Source organism: Podarcis erhardii (assembly GCF_964252035.2).
Source record: "Podarcis erhardii genome assembly, chromosome: 3".
NCBI classification, from domain to species: Eukaryota; Metazoa; Chordata; class Lepidosauria; order Squamata; family Lacertidae; genus Podarcis; species Podarcis erhardii.
Genome location: NC_138507.1, coordinates 121,185,328 through 121,204,541, shown reverse-complemented (window position 1 = coordinate 121,204,541; position 19,214 = coordinate 121,185,328). Strand labels below are relative to the sequence as shown.

Genomic DNA, 19,214 nt, shown 5'->3' with positions numbered 1-19,214 from the left:
CCCTGGTCTAAGGAACCACCATGCAAAATTTGGTTATAATATTTGGCTGAGATTCCTGAATTGCAGGGGGTTGGACTAGATGAACCTGGGGACCCCTTAGAACTCTACTACTCTATGATATCTTATGAGTTGTCCAAATGTATCGCCTGCGTATTGTTTCAGGAAGTGCAAATTTGGTCTGTTCTCATTGAGATACAAACCGTACGAACTTTCTCCTGCATCCCTCCTCATGAACATCAAACTTACACCCCCATTTTTGTTTGCAGTGTCATGTGACATGGCATGGCATTATCAACGGAGGTGATACAGGGTTGCACCCTGTTATGTACTGAGTTGAATAGGACCCAGAATGCAGCAGTCTGATTGGTCCACAGGAGCCACCCAATCCAGCTCCAGATAGAAGTGAATCTGCAACCTGATTGGCCTACAGGTGAATCCCAGAATTAGCCAATCACAAGGGGCCCGTTGTGTAAATAATGTATATAAAGCAGACATTCTGGGGGAACTTCCATTCCTCCTCACCACTGTGAGCTGAATAAAGAGCATGAAATCCACTCTCGACTCCGAGTATATTTCACACCCCATGCTATGTGTGCCCTGGGAGGAGTGGTACCAGCACAAGCAAGATGAGATCTAGTGTGGATTGTTGTTGTTGTTGTTTAGTCGTTTAGTCGTGTCCGACTCTTTGTGACCCCCTGGACCAGAGCACGCCAGGCACTCCTGTCTTCCACTGCCTCCCGCAGTTTGGTCAAACTCATGCTGGTAGCATCGAGAACACTGTCCCACCATCTCATCCTCTGTCGTCCCCTTCTTCTTGTGCCCTCCATCTTTCCCAACATCAGGGTCTTTTCCAGGGAGTCTTCTCTTCTCCTGAGGTGGCCAAAGTCTTAGAGCCTCAGCTTCAGGATCTGTCCTTCCAGTGAGCACTCAGGGCTGATTTCCTTCAGAATGGAGAGGTCTGATCTTCTTGTAGTCCATGGGACTCTCAAGAGTCTCCTCCAGCACCATAATTCAAAAGCATCAATTCTTCGGCGATCAGCCTTCTTTATGGTCCAGCTCTCACTTCCATACATCACTACTGGGAAAACCATGGCTTTTACTATACGGACCTTTGTTGGCAAGGTGATGTCTCTGCTTTTTAAGATGTTGGTGTGGATTGCACACTACCTTTGAAGGTGACCCAGAAACTGCAATTAATCCAGAATGCGGCAGCTACACTGGTGACTGGGAGCGGCCGCCAAGACCACATAACACCGGTCTTGAAAGACCTACACTGGCTCCCAGTAAGTTTCCAAGCACAATTCAAAGTGTTGGTGCTGGCCTTTAAAGCCCTAAATGGCCTCAGTCCTGTATACCTGGAGCATCTCCACCCCCATCATTCTGCCCGGACACTGAGGTCCAGTGCCCGAGGGCCTTCTGGCAGTTCCCTCACTGCGAGAAGTGAGGTTACAGGGAACCAGGCAGAGGGCCTTCCCTGTGGAACGCCCTCCCTTTAGATGTGAAGGAAATAAGCATCTATCTTCTTTTTAAAAGACATCTGAAGGCAGCCCTGTTTAGGGAAGATTTTAATATTTAATGCTGGATTGTTTTTAACACTTGATTGGGAGCCACCCAGAGTGGCTGGGGAAACTCGGCCAGATGGGCGGGGTATAAATAATAAAATATTATTATTATATTATTACTACTCTTGGTCAGCGGTGGAGGATTCAGCTTGGGTGCCTGGGGGAAGCTGCCCATAGGAACAGAAATCTTTTCAGCTGCCAAAACGGTTTTTATCCTAACTTGTTATAACTTGTTTTGGGGTTTTTCATAATTGTGTTAGAAATCGTTCACTATTTTCCCTAAGCCACTTTTAATCTATGTTCATTTGATAAAGAAAAAGGGCAGGGCATTAAAAAAAAAAAATCACCAAATAAGTAATACTACCTATTATTAGCTGTTCTCTATGAATCCGTGAGCTCTGCCCTGCAGTGATAACAATCCAGATACTGTTTCCGTAATCATTTAATTCCAAGATGAAAGAGAGATGACTCAGGAGCTCCTTCACTGCAGCGGAAGGTGGCAAGTTTTTCTCAGCCTCTGAATCACACAAAGAGTATCAATCAAATCAGAGGCTGAAATGAGTTCAGGGGCATTATCCCACGACAAGCGCCCTCCTTATTTGTTTTATTTATTTGGGTGATCTGTATATTCCTTCATATTGTCAGGGACTGGACTGAGGAAGGGAGACGGTATAGATTTAGAACAGTGGTTTGCAGAAGGTCATAGCTCAGAGGGGAAAAGCTGGGAAATTTTGGGAGAGGGGCAGGAGGAAGAAGAAGCTGGCAGACTCAGTGTCTTTGGAAAGCAATCTGGACCCCCCTTCTCCCAGAACCCGGCGGGCATTGAAAGTAGGAGAACAGAAAGCTCAGAGGCAGAAGGCACAGATCGGCTAGCTCAGGGATGACGTAGAATAGGAGAGACAGAGAGGGTGCCATTATCCGAGAGACGGCATTCCTTCGTCTCTCTCTGTGAATATGGAATAAAGTACTGGAGAAGTCCAGCCAGATGGGTGGGATATAAATAATAAATTATTATTATTATTATTATTATTATTATTATTATTATTTGGTAAGAACTCTTCTTGTTTATCTACTTCTTGGCTGACACTGTGAGAGGGATCAGAGTCCCTGAAGCCTGACACATATGCAGTCTCCAAGTGGTTTCTTACCATCCTAAGAACACCACAAATAAAAAACTAAATAATAATTTTAAAAAATGACATTTTAGGGCAACATTCTTAAACATCAGCATGGATCTTCCAATGGATGTATTCGAATACTTTCAAAACGCGAAGATTTCGTTTGGTTTTTATCTTATCATTTTTGCATTGGTGCCTGTATTGCTTGTGACTTGCCTTGAGGTCTCCTTTTTGGCCGAAAGGCGGCATATAAATAAAAAGAAAACATAATATAACGCCAGCGGAACAAATACACTGCAGAGGGTCTTCTCGGTGGTGGCGCCCGCCCTGTGGAACACCCTCCCATCACATGTCAAGGAAATAAACAACTACCATATTTTTCGCTCCATAAGACACACTTTTTCCCTCCTAAAAGGTAAGGGGAAATGTCTGTGCGTCTTATGGAGCGAATGTGTGGTCGGTCTCTGGCTCCCTTTCCGGCCCCTTGCCCAGGCCTCCATTGTTGAATGTTCTGCAGACGGAGGCTGTTTGTTTCCCCAGCGACATGTGACTGGCTGATTAGATTATCTGTCTGGAAACTGTAGAAACGGCTCCCTTTTCTTCCCTAAAGATGCTGCAGAAATGTGAGTTGAACCCCATAAAAACAGGATTTTTTCCCTTTGCAAAGTAAGCTCCACAACTTTGAGCTGATCCTCAAAAAACTGGGGCTTTCCCCCTTTGCAAAAGAAGCTGCACAACTGTGAGCTGATCCCCCCAAAAATGGGGCTTTCCCCCTTTCCTCCTCTAAAAACTAGGTGTGTCTTGTGGTCAGGTGCGTCTTATGGAGCGAAAAATACGGTGCCTGGCTTTTAGAAGACATCTGAAGGCAGCCCTGTTTAGGGAACTTTTTAATGTTTGATGTTTTATTGTGTTTTTAATATTCTGTTGGGGGCCGCCCAGAGTGGCTGAGGAAACCTAGCCAGATGGGTGGGGTAGAAATAAATCATCATCATCATCATCATCATCATCAAAAAGGCGAGTGAGAGGCGAGTTGGCAAAATTGTGTGTGGCATGGAGAGAGAAGAGAGAACAGTTTTTCTCCTTCCGCCATAACACTGGAACTCTTAGATACCCAACAAAGTTGAAGGCTGGAAGATTCAGGGCAGATAAAAGAAAGTCCTTATTCACGCAGCACGTAGGTAAACTGTGGAACTCACTGCCACAGGGAACAGTGCAGGCCACCAGCCGGGATGGCTTTAAAAGAGGATTGGACAAATTCATGGAGGAGGAGAGGGCTAATGATGGGCGGCGTATTATGATGATGATGATGATGATGATGATGATGATGATGATGATGATTACATACATTCGATATGACCTATGGCTGACGTGTGTGGCCTTATTACCTGCGATGACCTATACACACATGCAAGAGACCCTTGAAGGCTCCCCCTTGGGTGTAACAGGGTCTGATCCCACCAGGCAGCCTACCTGCACCTCAGCATCGAGGCTCAAGGTCTCGTAGATGTTCTCAAAGTGCTTCTCTGGGATGGGGGGAGGTTCCTCCTCTTCCTGTTCGGGGGCCTTGCGGTGGTTTGCTGGCTGCCACTCCTGCGCTGGCCTGGGCTTCTTGCACACTTTGGCATACATAGCGCTCAGCCTTTTCTCCATGTCATAGCTGGTCTGGATGGGGGCCGCTCCCTCGGGTGGCGGTCCCAGCTCCTGGCCCAGGGACTCGCTGCCCTGCAAGGCTATAGGTGGCTGCACTGGCACCCCACTGGACCCTATAGTCCTTGTGTCCCTCCTGCGTGATTCGGCGGATCCTGCAAGCGGGTCCCCTGGGGTTGCACCACAACCTGCGCTGCTAATGATTGGCGAGCCATAGCCCTGCCTTCTTTCCAACCGGTCCCTGGTATATAATGCCCTTGCTCCTTCCTCGATGCTTTCGTAAACTTGGTTGTCGATGCTCCCATTCAGGGGCTCTGTTTCAGATACACGGGCCTCCTTCGGGGTCATTGGGAGTTTCCTGAACTGCAACGAGCTCGGGGAAGCTGTTTTCGCGCACGATGCTCCTGATGGCCCTGAGACTCCCAGGTGGTGCGGATCCGACTTTCCGGCCTTCTCCAGAGTTTGGTGGTTTGGGCTAACCGCCCGCATTTCTTTTGGGCAGCTGGCGTTTCTGCACTCGAAGTCTGCAGTGAAACCGTTCGTTTGCCTCTCCGCCTGATGACTGGCCAAAGAACTACCTGCAGATAATGAGATGCATTAATACATCGTCAGCTGGCTTTGTTTGTTCCAGTTGTGGCAGGAGAGGATAACAGATTAAAAAGTTTCTGCCACTGCTTCTTACAGGTGTGGTGAATTATCCTGGACATCCTTAAATTTTTAATGTTTTTGCATTTCATCTTCTTGGGCTCTGATCCCCCCCCCCCCCCGTGATTTGTTGGTATGTAATGTGTGATTTATAGCAGATGAATTGTTCATTTTGTGGTCTGATGCTCTTTCATGTTGTTTGGAATTGTCCACTAGGGTCAAGAGGAGCCCATTTGTTATCGCTAATTTTTTTTTTATATTGAGGAGGTCCGTGGATATCTGATGTATCTGATCCTGCAGGGACTTGCTCCACACTTGTATTCTATTTTCTTTTCCCCCCCAAAAAAATTATTGGTTTTCACACTAACAAATAAACAGACAAATGGAAATCATAACCTTATTAAAACTAATCTTCTTAACATTGTTAAGTGACTTCCTAGTTGAATTTCAATGCATATCATTTTAACGGTTTTCCAAATCAAAGTCCTTCTCATCTTAACTTAATCACTTAACATCTCTTTTTCTTCCCAATTCCGCACTGAACATGATAATTCATCACATTACTTATTTAAGTCCTAAGCCTAGTGATTGCAAGCTTTTCCCAATTAATTTAACTAAATAGTCATTAAATACTTCTATTTTCTTTAGAAATGGGAATGATATGCATTTTAATTACATGTTGCTATGAGTGCTTTTTTTTGGGGGGGGGAGAATATAACTCGTTTTTAAAAAATAAATGCACATCATCAACAATTGCTCCCTTAAATAATAAGCTCACAGCAAGAAAGATAATGCAGTAGGGATCATGGCAAACTGGAAATTTAAGCCCAAATATTTGCATCAGGCCACAGTCATTTACTGGTGCACATTCCAGGCACTGGTGTTCGGAGGGCGGGCGGGTGAGCACAACGCACTGGGTGCCATTTGGGGAAAGGGTGTCATCATGGCTGCCTCCCGGGATGCGTGCTGCGTGCTGTGCCACACACCACACCCCCTGGGCGACACACCACACCCCCGGGATGCGTGCCAGCCACACCCCCACCTGTTCTCCCCTCTGGGAGCTGCAGCATGTTGCTCCGCCACTGATTCCAGGAACCCAATTTTTTTAAAAATGGGAAATGATATATAATGAATCGAGGAAAATGTTTAAAATGACATTTGTTAAAAAAAACCAGAAGCATTTCTGTTAGGGATTGTAGGACAAGGCCCGCCAAGGAAAATAAAGAATTTATTCATGTATGCTACAACAGCGCCCATCACCTCCTGGCAAATAGAAGGGGAAGAAATGGAGGCAGTGAGAGATTTTGCTTTCTTGGGCTCCCTGATCACTGCAGATGGTGACAGCGGCCACGAAATTAAAAGATGCCTGCTTCTTGGGAGAAAAGCAATGACAAACCTAAACAGCATCTTAAAAAGCAGAGACATCACCTTGCCAACAAAGGTCCGTATAGTTAAAGCTATGGTTTTCCCAGTAGTGATGTATGGAAGTGAGAGCTGGACCATAAAGAAGGCTGATCGCTGAAGAATTGATGCTTTTGAATTCTGGTGCTGGAGGAGACGCTTGAGAGTCCCATGGACTGCAAGAAGATCAAACCTCTCCATTCTGAAGGAAATCAGCCCTGAGTGCTCACTGGAAGGGCAGATCCTGAAGCTGAGGCTCCAAGACTTTGGCCACCTCATGAGAAGAGAAGACTCCCTGGAAAAGACCCTGATGTTGGGAAAGATGGCGGGCAGAAGGAGAAGGGGACAACGGAGGACGAGATGGTGGGACAGTGTTCTCGAAGCTACCAGCATGAGTTTGACCAAACTGCGGGAGGCAGTGGAAGACAGGAGTGCCTGGCGTGCTCTGGTCCAGGGGGCCATGAAGAGACGGACACGACTAAACGACTAAACAACAGCAACAACAGCGGCAAGAGTCTTGATAGCACAAGGATGGAAGAATGATGAAACCCCGACAAAAGAACAGTGGCAAGAGAAACTGATGAACTATGCAGAACTGGCTAAACTAACATATAAACTGCGAGATAAGGACACTTAAAATGACAACAAAATGAATTTGACTCCTTGGCAGGCTTTGAATAAACATACATAAATTTATTGATTGTCAACACAGCAGATAGATAATATAAGGATTTATGAAATTTCACAGTATGCAGAGAAATATATGTGTTGAAAAATCAGAGAGAGGAGCCAAGGGAAGGAAATAATGAATATGATATGTTTTGATATGTTGAAATTGTTGATTAAAAAAACTTTTAAAAAAAAGATTCCAGAAACCCAAATATTGAAGGATACGCCGAGGGAGGAGATGTTATTATTAATTGTTGTTATTGTCATGAATATTATTATTATGGTATCCTACCCCTCTTCAAGGAGGCTCCCAAGGCTAATAACAACACATAAATAAATGAGGTCAGCCTTAAGACGGCAAGCACAATGCAGCAGGCTCGGACTGTTAAAACTATTTAAACCGTAGCAGCTTCCAAAATGTGGAACTTCCTCTCCATAGAGTTGCATCAGCCATCCTCATTATACAGTTTCCATTCTTTGCTGAAGATGCACTGGCTTTTGGACAGTTAAAAATTGTGTGATTCCCCTCCCCTCCCCGTTGGGGCCAGCCTTGTCTGATGGTAAATTCTTTGGTTTGCTTATAAATCGTTTTATTGGATTTGAAGGTCTTGTGGTTATGCGGTTGTAACTAGGGATGGGAAGAAATTTGTCTCGGTTCGCATTTAAAGGCAAATCTACCTCATCTGCACTTTCCAGATCAATACTCCAACCGAAGAGCAGGCTTCTCCGAATTTTGCAATATATTAATGGGTACAAAACCATGGCAAAGCATGCATGAAAAAAAATGCATGTATTGGTGAAAAGAACAAGCAAAAAATACATTGTTTTACGGGGGAATGTTTTGCAAAAAAAAAAAAAAGAGGCGAATTTGCACACAATGATGTACTGTATATGAGGAGAGGTTTGCACTAAAATACCGATGAATTTTCACATGGACTTTTTAACAAGAATGGAAATGCACAAGTGATGTGAAACTGTAGAGAACCGAGTTTAAGGTTGGAAAAGTGAGAAATGGAGAGGAACTTAACTTGACAGATTCACACCCACCCACTTGCAACCCCCCGTTGGACAGGTAAGAGGCCTCTTCAAGAAATTAAAGGCTAAAAAACTCCACTGCACCTCGGTACCATAGGCCTTGAGCAAATAAATATATTTTAAGTGGCAATTTGGTGGGGGGAAGTGAATCCTGAAGGATGATGTTGAAGTTACTTACCAGTTTCCAGTTCCTCACTTGCACAGAAGTTTGAAGATCAACTCAGGCAGAAAATGTAAAGAAAGAACTAATGTTTCTGAAGGCAGCCCTGTTTAGGGAAGCTTTTAATATTTGATGAATTATTGTATTTTAATATTTTGCTAGCAATGAGAAACCTAGACAGCATCTTAAAAAGCAGAGACATCACCTTGCCCACAAAGGCCAGTATAGTTAAAGCTATGGTTTTCCCAGTAGTGATGTATGGAAGTGAGAGCTGGACCATAAAGAAGGCTGATGGCCGAAGAATTGATGCTTTTGAATTGTGGTGCTGGAGGAGACTCTGGAGAGTCCCATGGACTGCAGGAAGATCAAACCGATCCATTCTGAAGGAAATCAGCCCTGAGTGCTCACTGGAAGGACAGATCCTGAAGCTGAGGCTCCAAGACTTTGGCCACCTCGTGACAGGAGAAGACTCCCTGGAAAAGACCCTGATGTTGGGAAAGACTGAGGGCACAAGGAGAAGGAGACGACAGAGGACGAGATGGTGGGACAGTGTTCTCGAAGCGACCAACATGAGTCTGACCAAACTGCGGGAGGCAGTGGAAGACAGGAGTGCCTGGCGTGCTCTGGTCCAGGGGGTCACGAAGAGTCAGACACGACTAAACGACTAAACAACAGCAACAACAATATTTTGATGGAAGCCACCCAGAGTGGCTGGGGAAACCCAGCCAGATGGGCAGGATATACATTATTATTATTATTATTATTATTATTATTATTATTATTATTATGCATCCCTGATTCCCACTGTGCACCTTAGAACACCCCATATTCTATATCTCCATGAACATAGGAAGCTGTCTTATACTGAGTCACACCGTTGAGCCCATCTAGCTCAATATTGTCCACATGGGCTGGCAGAAGCTCTATAAGATTTCAGGCAGGGGACATTTGCCAGCCTTACCTGACTCTCCCCTTTCAGATCGGTAATAGTTTTCTGCAATAAAACTGGTTGTGCATGCACAACACTCACGGACACGTGAAGGAGCTTGGGGGAAAGAGCACGGAGGCATTGGAGGCAGTGATGTGCTCTGGTAAATCACGCTGCAAGGATCACTGCGTTGGAAAGGTGAGGGACAGAGGAAGGGTGTGGACCTGCAGGTGTAAGAGTGGAAAGCTGGGCGGACAGAGGATCAGGGGGGCATTTTGCAGAGCCTTGACACGGCTCTTTCCCATCACCACAAACAGCACCAAAGCCTTTGATCCTGCGGTTACAGTTCAGGTTTTCTGCAAGGCAAACACTGGTTCAGCAAGTACCGTATTTTTTGCACTATAAGACTCACTTTTTCCCTCCTAAAAAGTAAGGGGAAATGTGTGTGCATCTTATGGAGTGAAAGCAGCAGGCTGTGCAGCTATCCCAGAAGCCAGAACAGCAAGAGGGATTGCTGCTTTCACTGCGCAGCAATCCCTCTTGCTGTTCTGGCTTCTGGGATTCAGAATATTTTTTTTCTTGTTTTCCTCCTCCAAAAACTAGGTGCATCTTGTGGTCTGGTGCATCTTATAGAGCAAAAAATACGGTATCTCCGACGGAGGGCCCCACCTAGGCTCAAGCCAAGCCACCCGTTTGTTTCCCTGCCAGGGAATTTGCACGCTTCACAAGACACACACAAACACACACGTGTGTGTGTGTGTGTGTGTGTGTGTGTGTGTGAACAGAATCCAGGCTTTCCTTTCCTCTCCTGTTTTTGCAGCGAATCTGTTCCCCCCAACACCTCGGCAATCGTTTGGCCGAGCGCCAACACTTGTAATAAGTTTGTTCCTTTGGTTAAGCGTTTAAAGCCACGGAACAGGTTCCAACACTGTCGGCAGAAGCTGTCAATTGCTGGGTCTGGCAGAGAGAACTCACCCGGCAGGTTCGCTCTGCAGAAGATGAAATAACCGAGCGCAGTCTAGTGGGTTGGCCTTGGACCAGAGAGGCTTGGGAGGCTGTGCCTGCATTTCCCTCCCCACCCTACCCCACCCCCCCACGGAGCGAACACCAGTTTTGCAAGGTGGGGGCGGGTGGAAGGGTTGACCTCTTCATCCTCCCCTTGACGCTGCTCTGATTCAGAGAGCCCCGGGGCTGCTTCAGATCATAAAACTGGCTCCCACATCACATGTGCCAGTGTGGCGGCATGGTTGCAGTGTTGGAGCGGGGCCTGGGAAGCCAGGGTTCGAATCCTGGCTTGGTGGTGAAGCTCGTTGGGTGACCTTGGGATGGTGACACTGCCTCTCTCAGCCTACCTTTCAGGGTTGTTGTGGGGCCACCTTGAGCTCCTTTGGAAAAGATGGGATGCAAATGCAACTAATTGCCATAATAATGAACCGACCACATGAATTGACCTGGACCCTGCAATCATCATCTCAGGCTTTCTTTGCGTCCCTCCACCGTGCGAGGTCCAGGAAGTGGAAACACGAGAACGGGGCCTTCTCTGCAGTGGCCCCCCATCTGTGGAATGCTCTGCCCAGGGAGGCTCCTAGAGATGGAAACCCTGTGGGGCTCAAATGGTTTGGCTCTACAGTGGTGCCTCGCAAGACGAAATTAATCCGTTCCGCGATTCTCTTCGTCTAGCGGTTTTTTCGTCTTGCGAAACAAGCCCATTGACAGCTTAGCGGATTAGCGCTATTAGCGGTCTAGCGGCTTTTAGCGATCAGCTGAGAAGCGGCTTATCAGCGGATCAGCTGTTAAGCGGCTTAGCAGCTTAGGAACAGGGCGAAAAAAGCGGGGGGAAACCCGCGGGAACTCGCAAGATTTTTTCGTCTTGCGAAGCAACCCCATAGAGAAATTCGTTTTGCGAAGCGCCTCCAAAACGGAAAACCCTTTCGTCTAGCGGGTTTTCCATCTTGCGAGGCGTTCGTCTTGCGGGGCACCACTGTATTTATTCCATAAGATTTATACGCCACTTGGCTGCTAAAAAAAACAAAACCTCAAAGCGGTTTGCGAAGAAGATAAAACAAAAAAAACCAATAAGAAAAGTTAGGAACAGTAACGTAAGTCTTCCGAAGAGTTAAAACAGCAAGAAACTGAAAACTTGCATCAACTTTCTAAATATCTGGGTAGGCTCTAGTCTTGTGGTGTGTTTGTGTATGAACACACCAGTGCCAGATTTATGTATAAGCTAAACAAGCTATACAGCTGAGAACCACACTCTCTTGGGGACCCCCCAAAAAACTAAAGGGAAAGAAACCTGGATGTACATTTCCAAAATATAACAAAAAACAAACAAACAATAAAATAAAACCTACATACAGCAACAGTGTTTTGTGTTGTATATGGACCTATTAGGTCCATAAATTACCGTGCAGCATATATTCAACACAAAAAGCAGCGACAATTTGTTGTTTACAAAGGACAGCTGGACATATCAAGGGCCCCATTACCTTCAGGAGCTTAGGGCTTCATCAATTCTAAATACGGCCCAGGTACACGCAGAAACTGGGACACGGGTGGCGCTGTGGGCTAAACCACAGAGCCTAGGACTTGCCGATCAGAAGGTCAGCTGTTCTAATCCCCACTACGGGGTGAGCTCCCATTGCTCGGTCCCTGCTCCTGCCCACCTAGCAGTTCGAAAGCACCTCAAAGTGCAAGTAGATGAATAGGTACCACTCTGACGGGAAGGTAAACAGTGTTTCCGTGCGCTGCTCTGGTTCACCAGAAGCGGCTTAGTCATGCTGGCCACATGACCCAGAAGCTGTAGGCCGGCTCCCTCGGCCAATAAAGTGAGATGAGCGCCGCAACCCCAGAGTCGGTCATGACTGGACCTAATGGTCAGGGGTCCCTTTACCTTTACACACAGAAAAAGGGAAGGGAATCCCCTGCTATCTAACTGGAGGCTCGTTCACTAGCACTGATTTGATACTATCCCTAATAATACTTTTTTAAAAGAGGAACCAAAAAGGGATGCCTGACTCCTAACCAAGCCTGTTCACAACATAAACAGAACAGGGATGTCCTGTTTAGGACGGAAGGAAGGAAGGAGCAAGGACCCTGAGGTTTCCATGCAGAGAAGGGGGTTTTTCTGCCTTACACTGACTTCCGCAAACACATGTTGTTCTGGCTCCACTGTTCTGCCACAGGGCACTGCCAAACAGCTTAATTATTGAGCATTCACCCTGATTCGTTGGCAGGGAGATTAGTTGCCTGGCTATTGAACGCACGCCCGTTCTGGTTTGTTTGTGGGCAAGTTTCATGACTTCGGGTCAAAGCAAGTGCCTTATCACTTTCCTTTTCGCGAAAAGTCTGATCTCCTGGGGAACGCGGAGTTTGTTGTGGCAGAGCTAAAAACAAACTAGGATTGTGTGGCCTGAATTTTCTGGACATGTCAGTGAATCCTTAGCCCCCAAACGGCGACAGGTTCCCAGCAGTAAGACCACCGGGAAGGAAATGTTTCTGCTTCTGTCCTGCTTTTGCTCCTGCAAAGAGCACATTGCAGGTGGGTTCGGAGCGCCTCAGGTAGAGATTCAACGTTGCACAAATTCCAAAAGCAGTGAAACTGGGCCTGGGAACATAGGAAGCTGTCTTTGCTGAGACCATTGCTCCATCTAACTTAGTACGTCCTGCCCTGGCTGGCAGCAGTCTGTCACTGTTTCAAGCAGGACTCTCCACTGTAAGAGCTAGTCCAGAGTTTCCCAAAACTTGGGTTTCCAGAATTTGTTGGACTACAACTCTCATCATCCCTAGCGGTGGTCAGGGATGATGGGAATTGTAGTCCAAAAACAGCTGGAGACCCAAGTTTGGGAAACCCTGAGCAAGACAACCGTGGACTTTAAACAGAAGTTGGATAGTCATCTGTCATTGACGTTATAGTTGAGATTTGTGCATTGCAGCGGGCTGGGCTGGATGACCTCTGAGGTCCCTTCCAACTCTGATTTTATGCTTCTGCAAATGCAATTAACAAACAATGGGAGAAATTGGAAGGATCTCAAAAGAGAAGATAGACAGGGATTGGAAGGTGTTTAAAGGATACTTGCCAAACCTTATTGAAAAATCAGAACTCCTATTAGAATAAACAAGTTCCGTTTTAAATACTGAAATACTAAATAAGATGGATAACAACGTGTAATAGAAAAAGAAGCATGAAATTAGGTTAAAGGTGTGTGAAAGAAAGTAATAAAAGTGGAAAGAAATTGCAATTGAGTAGATTGGAAGTCTAACACAAAGTTGGGGTGAGGGGTGGTGGAGGGTGATGGGAAAAGGAATTATCTGTGGGGCTGAATATTTTTAAGGATTGTATGAAATGTATGCTTGTATGCTTGTATATTCGCAATATGTGTGTATTAATGCTGAATTATTTTAACAATAAAAACTTTCCCAAAAAAATAATAATAATGGCACAACCGTCCTTGCAAAGGGGTTTTGTGGTTCTCTTCCCCGGGGTTAAAATGTTAAGCGTCCAGTGCTCTCGAATTTTTGTTTTCGCACTGCAGCCAGGGCAGGGAGGCCATGTTAACGCACAGCAACACACGCCCCGGCTCTATCCAGGGCCGGCTGCCCACAACTCAGCGCTGTCTTCTCAACTCCCCAAATGCCCTGGCTCCTTCTCAGCAAAGAGTTGCTCTCCAGCAAACCGCAATGACTCCTCAAGCTTGGCTCTCCGGGTGCCGGGAGCCATACAAGCATACAAACATGTCCCATGCTTGCGTCCCACAGGAGGGCACCCCCAGAACCCCCCAGGCTCAGGAGCCAAGAAGTCTCCCCTGCCCACTCTCTGCCTGCTCAGGAGATTCGTCCACGGTGCAGGGGGGGTGATCCCTCTGGCTGGAATATGTCTTCCCCCACAGCTCCAGACTTGCACTCAGCCAACAGCAGTTTGGTGTTGAATTACTGCTGGAAGATTCCCCCCTCTCTGGGGGAAGCAGCAGCAAGCAAAAGAAGAAATGTGGTCAGCGCTGGAGCGGAGCGTTAACTGTTTCTACCAGAACAGCCGGGTCAGGCTCCTGCAGCTGGGTAGGCGAAAGGGTGGGTGTTTCGCACACAGAACGTCCCGAGTTCAAGTCTCCAGCATGTCCAGGCAAGGCTGGGCCAGACCTCTGTAAGAGCCGCGGCCAAACAATGTGGAAAATACAGGGGTAGGTGGATCATAGAATCATAGAATCATAGAGTTGGAAGAGACCACAAGGGCCATCGAGTCCAACCCCCTGCCAAGCAGGAAACACCATCAGAGCACTCCTGACATAAATGCACGTGGCGCTGTGGGTTAAACCACTGAGCCTAGGACTTGCTGATCAGAAGGTCGGTGGTTCGAATCCCCGCAACAGGGTGAGTTCCTGTTGCTCGGTCCCTGCTCCTGCCAACCTAGCAGTTTGAAAGCACGTCAAAGTGCAAGTAGATAAATAGGTACCGCTCCGGCAGGAAGGTAAACGGCGTTTCCATGCGCTGCTCTGGTTCACCAGAAGCGGCTTAGTCATGCTGGCCACATGACCCGGAAGCTGTACGCCGGCTCCCTCAGCCAATAAAGCAAGATGATCGCCACTACCCCAGAGTCGTCTGTGACTGGACCTAATGGTCAGGGGTCCCTTCACCTTTTTAGGTGGACCAAAGGCACATTTAGTATACCTGAAGGAGCGTCTCCACACCCCCATCATTCAGCCTGGACACTGAGGTCCAGCGCCGAGGGCCTTCAGGCAGTTCCCTCAGTGCGAGAAGTGAAGTTACGGGGAACCAGGCAAAGGGCCTTCTTGGTAGTGGCACCCACCCTGTGGAACACCCTCCCATCAGATGTCAAGGAGATAAACAACTATCTGACATTTAGAAGACATCTGAAGGCAGCCCTGTTTAGAGGAGTTTTTTAAAGTTTGATGTTTTATTCTGTTTTTAATGTTCTGTTGAAAGCTGCCCAGAGTGGCTGAGGAAACCTAGCCAGATGGGTGGGGTAGGAATAAATCATCATCATCATCATCATCATCATCATCATCATTGTTATTTAGGAAAAAGGCGAGTGAGAGACGAGTTTGCAAAATTGTGTGTGGCATGGAGAGAGAAGGGAGAGAACAGTTTTTCCTCCTTCTGCCATAACACTGGAACTTATAGATACCCAACAAAGTTGAAGACTGGAAGATTCAGAACAGATAAAAGAAAGTCCTTATTCGTGCAGCACGTAGTTAAACTGTGGAACTCACTGCCACAGGAGACAGTGCGGGCCACCAGCCGGGATGGCTTTAAAAGAGGATTGGACAAATTCATGGAGGAGGAGAGGGCTAACGATGGCTACTGGCCACAATGGCAAAGCTCTGCCTCCACAGCTGGAAGCAGCAATGCTTCTGAATAGCAGTTGTCGGAAACTACAGGAGGGGAGAGTTGGTCTTGGGTTCGAATCCTGATTGCGGGTTTCACACGGGCACCTCATTGGCCCCTGTGAGAACAGGATGCTGGACTAGATGGGCCACTGGGTTGGACTAGATTAAGGGTCAGCAGCAAGAATACAGTACTTATCGCAAAGTATTGGAAGACACAAGATTTACCCACCCTGGAAGAATGGCAGATGAAGGTGATGGAGTACATGGAACTGGAGGAAATGACTGGCAGAATCCGAGACCAGGGAGAAGAGTCGGGGGAAGAAGACTGGAAAAAGTTTAAAGATTATTTACAGAAACACTTTAAAATTATTGAATGTTAAAATGACGTTGGAATGAAACAAAGCGGTTTTAGTAATAAGGTTAAACAGGAATATGTAAAAATCGATTAAGAAATAAGATAAAACAAAGATGGTAAAGATTTGCTGAATTAACTATCTGAACGAATACAAAAAAGGGAGGTGTGAGGAAGTCATGAAAATAAGTAAATGAATTCTAAGATATAGAAAGAGGGATTTACTTTTAATTGTTTTTATTTTTTCTGTAATTTGTATTTTTTCCCCCCATCAATTTTGTAACCTTTTTTTATTGAAATTTTAATAAATATTAAAAAAAAATAGATTAGGGGTAAGCAAACATTTTCAGCAGGGGGCCGGTCCACTGTCCCTCAGACCTTGTGGGGGGCCGGACTATATTTTTTGGGGGGAAATGAATGAATTCCCATGCCCCACAAATAACCCAGAGATGCATTTTTAATAAAAGCAAACATTCTACTCATGTAAAAACACGCTGATTCCTGGACTGTCCGCAGGCCGGATTGAGAAGGCGATTGGGCCGGATCCATCCCCCGGGCCTTAATTTGCCTACCCATGGACTAGAATCAGGCATGTCCAACAGGTAGATCATGATCTACCGGTAGATCGCGAGAGTATCCCAGGTAGATCACAGGATGAAGTTTAGTGATCGCCTTTGGCCAACCCTCCCCTAAAGATCACAGCCAGTCTTTTTATACTGTGAGTAGATCGCAGTCTCTTTGGAGTTGGACATGCGTAGACTAGATGATTGTCAGGGTCCCTTCCAACTCTACCGTTCTATGAGTACAGCTAACCACACTACCTTCTTGGGAGAAAAGCAATGACAAACCTAGACAGCATCTTAAAAAGCAGAGACATCACCTTGCTGACAAAGTTCCATATAGTTAAAAGTATGGTTTTCCCAGTAGTGATGTATGGAAGTGAGAGCTGGACCATCAAGAAGGCTGATCGCCGAAGAATGGATGCCTTTGAATTCTGGTGCTGGAGGAGACTCTTGAGAGTCCCCTGGACTGCAAGAAGATCAAACCTCTCCATTCTGAAGGAAATCAGCCCTGAGTGCTCACTGGAAGGACAGATGCTGAAGCTGAGGCTCCAAGACTTTGGCCACCTCAGGAGAAGAGAAGACTCCCTGGAAAAGACCCTGATGTTGGGAAAGATGGAGGGCACAAGGAGAAGGGGACGGCAGAGGACGAGATGGTGGGACAGTGTTCTTGAAGCTACAAACATGAGCCTGACCAAACTGAGGCAGGCAGTGGAAGACAGGAGTGCCTGGCGTGCTCTGGTCCAGGGGGTCACGAAGAGGCGGACACGACTAAACAACAACCACCACACTACAGGGTCTCTGATGTGTCTGAAACAAAATCCGAATGAATCTCTGCCCTGCCACCCTCCACCTACAATGCGGTCTGTGCTTCAGGCTTTCTGCCCTGAGAATTAAAAACGGCTGCCTGCGGAGAGTTAAAGGGATTGTTCTCTTTGCACTCTGTGAACTCAGGGATAAAGATCAAAAAGGTCTGAAAGCTGGGCTGGGAGTGGGGGTGGAGAGGTGAAAGCAAAGCCCCTTTTCTGTTCCAGGGAAATCTCCTCCCAATGCATAGCCCAGGCTTCCCCAACCTGGTGCCCTCCTGATGTGTGGGACTACGGCTCCCATCACTGCCCCCCACCAGCACAACTGTCCAGAACATGTGGAGGGCACCAGGTTGGGGCAGGCTGCCGCCATCTCGCCCCTGGCCACAGCCTAGCCGGAATCACCCAGATGTCCCCTTAAAACCTCCATCTCCATCTGGCGGATAATCCACGTTAAATAGATTCCAATCGCCTTACGCTCGCGGCAGGCAGAGGCATCTTGGGACTTATGCCGGAGAGACCCTCCAAGAGGGGGAAACCCACCACAGCACTCATATTCATGCACAAAAGGGCTGTTAACTTGGGCGGGGGGGGCTGTGCACTTGCCTAAGCATCGCCCCAGAGCCACAGGGTTCCATCCTCTCCCCCATGCTTTTTAACATCTACATGCAGCCGCTGGGAGAGATCATCAGGGGGTTTGGACTGGGTGTCCATCAGTATGCAGATGATACCCAGCTCTACCTCTCTTTCAAATCAGAATCAGTGAAGGCGGTGAAGGTCCTGTGTGAGTGCCTGGAGGCGGTTGGAGGATGGATGGCGGCTAACAGATTGAGATTGAATCCTGACAAGACAGAAGTACTGTTTTGGGGGGACAGGAGGCGGGCGGTATGGTAGTTATTTTTCTCTTTGACATCTGATGGGAGGGCATTCATATAATCATAGAGTTGGAAGAGACCACAAGGGCCATCGAGTCCAACCCCCTGCCAAGCAGGAAACACCATCAGAGCACTCCTGACATATGGTTGTCAAGCCTCTGCTTAAAGACCTCCAAAGAAGGAGACTCCACCATAGGGCAGGCACCACTACCGAGAAGGCCCTCTGTCTGGTTCCCTGTAACTTGGCTTCTCGTAGTGAGGGAACCGCCAGAAGGCCCTCGGAGCTGGACCTCAGTGTCCGGGCAGAACGATGGAGGTGGAGACGCTCCTTCAGGTATACTGGACCGAGGCCGTTTAGGGCTTTAAAGGTCAGCACCAACACTTTGAATTATGCTCGGAAATGTACTGGGAGCCAATGTAGGTCTTTCAGGACCGGTGTTATGTGGTCTCGGTGACCGCTCCCAGTCACCAGTCTAGCTGCCACATTCTGGATTAGTTGTAGTTTCCGGGTCACCTTCAAAGGTAGCCCCACACAGAGCGCATTGCAGTAGTCCAACCAGAGCATGCACCACTCTGGCGAGACAGTCTGCGGGCAGGTAGGGTCTCAGCCTGTGTACCAGATGGAGCTGGTAGACAGCTGCCCTGGACACAAAATTGACCTGTGCTTCCAAAATGACTCCCAGGCTGCTCACCTTGTCCTTCAGGGGCACAGTTAGCCATTCAGGACCAGGGAGTCCTCCACACCTGCCCGCCCCCTGTCTCCCAAGAACAGTACAGGGAGGCATTTAAAGGGCTGGGAAATGGGAAGTGATGTAGCTGAGGCCACCATTCCATGAAATCAGTCCGACTCACTTCCAAATAATGTGTAAGATACAGTTGTACCTTGGTTGTCGAACAGAATCCGTTCTGGAAGTCCGTTCAGCTTCTGAAAACGTTCAAAAACCTAGACACGGCTTCCAATTGGCTCCAGGAGCTTTCTGCACTCAATTGGAAGCCTCAGAAAAACATTCGCAAACCAGAACACTCACTTCCGGGTTTGCGGAATTGGGAGCCAAAACGGATGAGTACCAAGGCGTTTGACAACCAAGGTATGGCTGTACTTCCACATGGCA

The 19,214-nt window shown here is 47.2% G+C and overlaps 1 protein-coding gene and 1 long non-coding RNA gene across 3 annotated transcripts in view; one reads left to right on the top strand and one right to left on the bottom strand.

The window, feature by feature from the left end:
- Window positions 1–19,214, top strand: part of LOC309338078 — a 102,117-nt gene that overhangs the window by 29,325 nt on the left and 53,578 nt on the right. The window lies entirely within an intron of this gene.
- Window positions 1–19,214, bottom strand: part of LOC309337893 (uncharacterized protein) — a 68,684-nt gene that overhangs the window by 2,508 nt on the left and 46,962 nt on the right. The window contains exon 6 of one of the 2 annotated variants that reach the window (XM_081854880.1): window positions 4,151–4,905. In XM_081854880.1, coding sequence (XP_081711006.1) covers window positions 4,151–4,905 — 755 coding nt within the window. The remainder of the gene's footprint in view (window positions 1–4,150; window positions 4,906–19,214) is intronic. The other variant, XM_081854881.1, reaches the window with a different exon arrangement.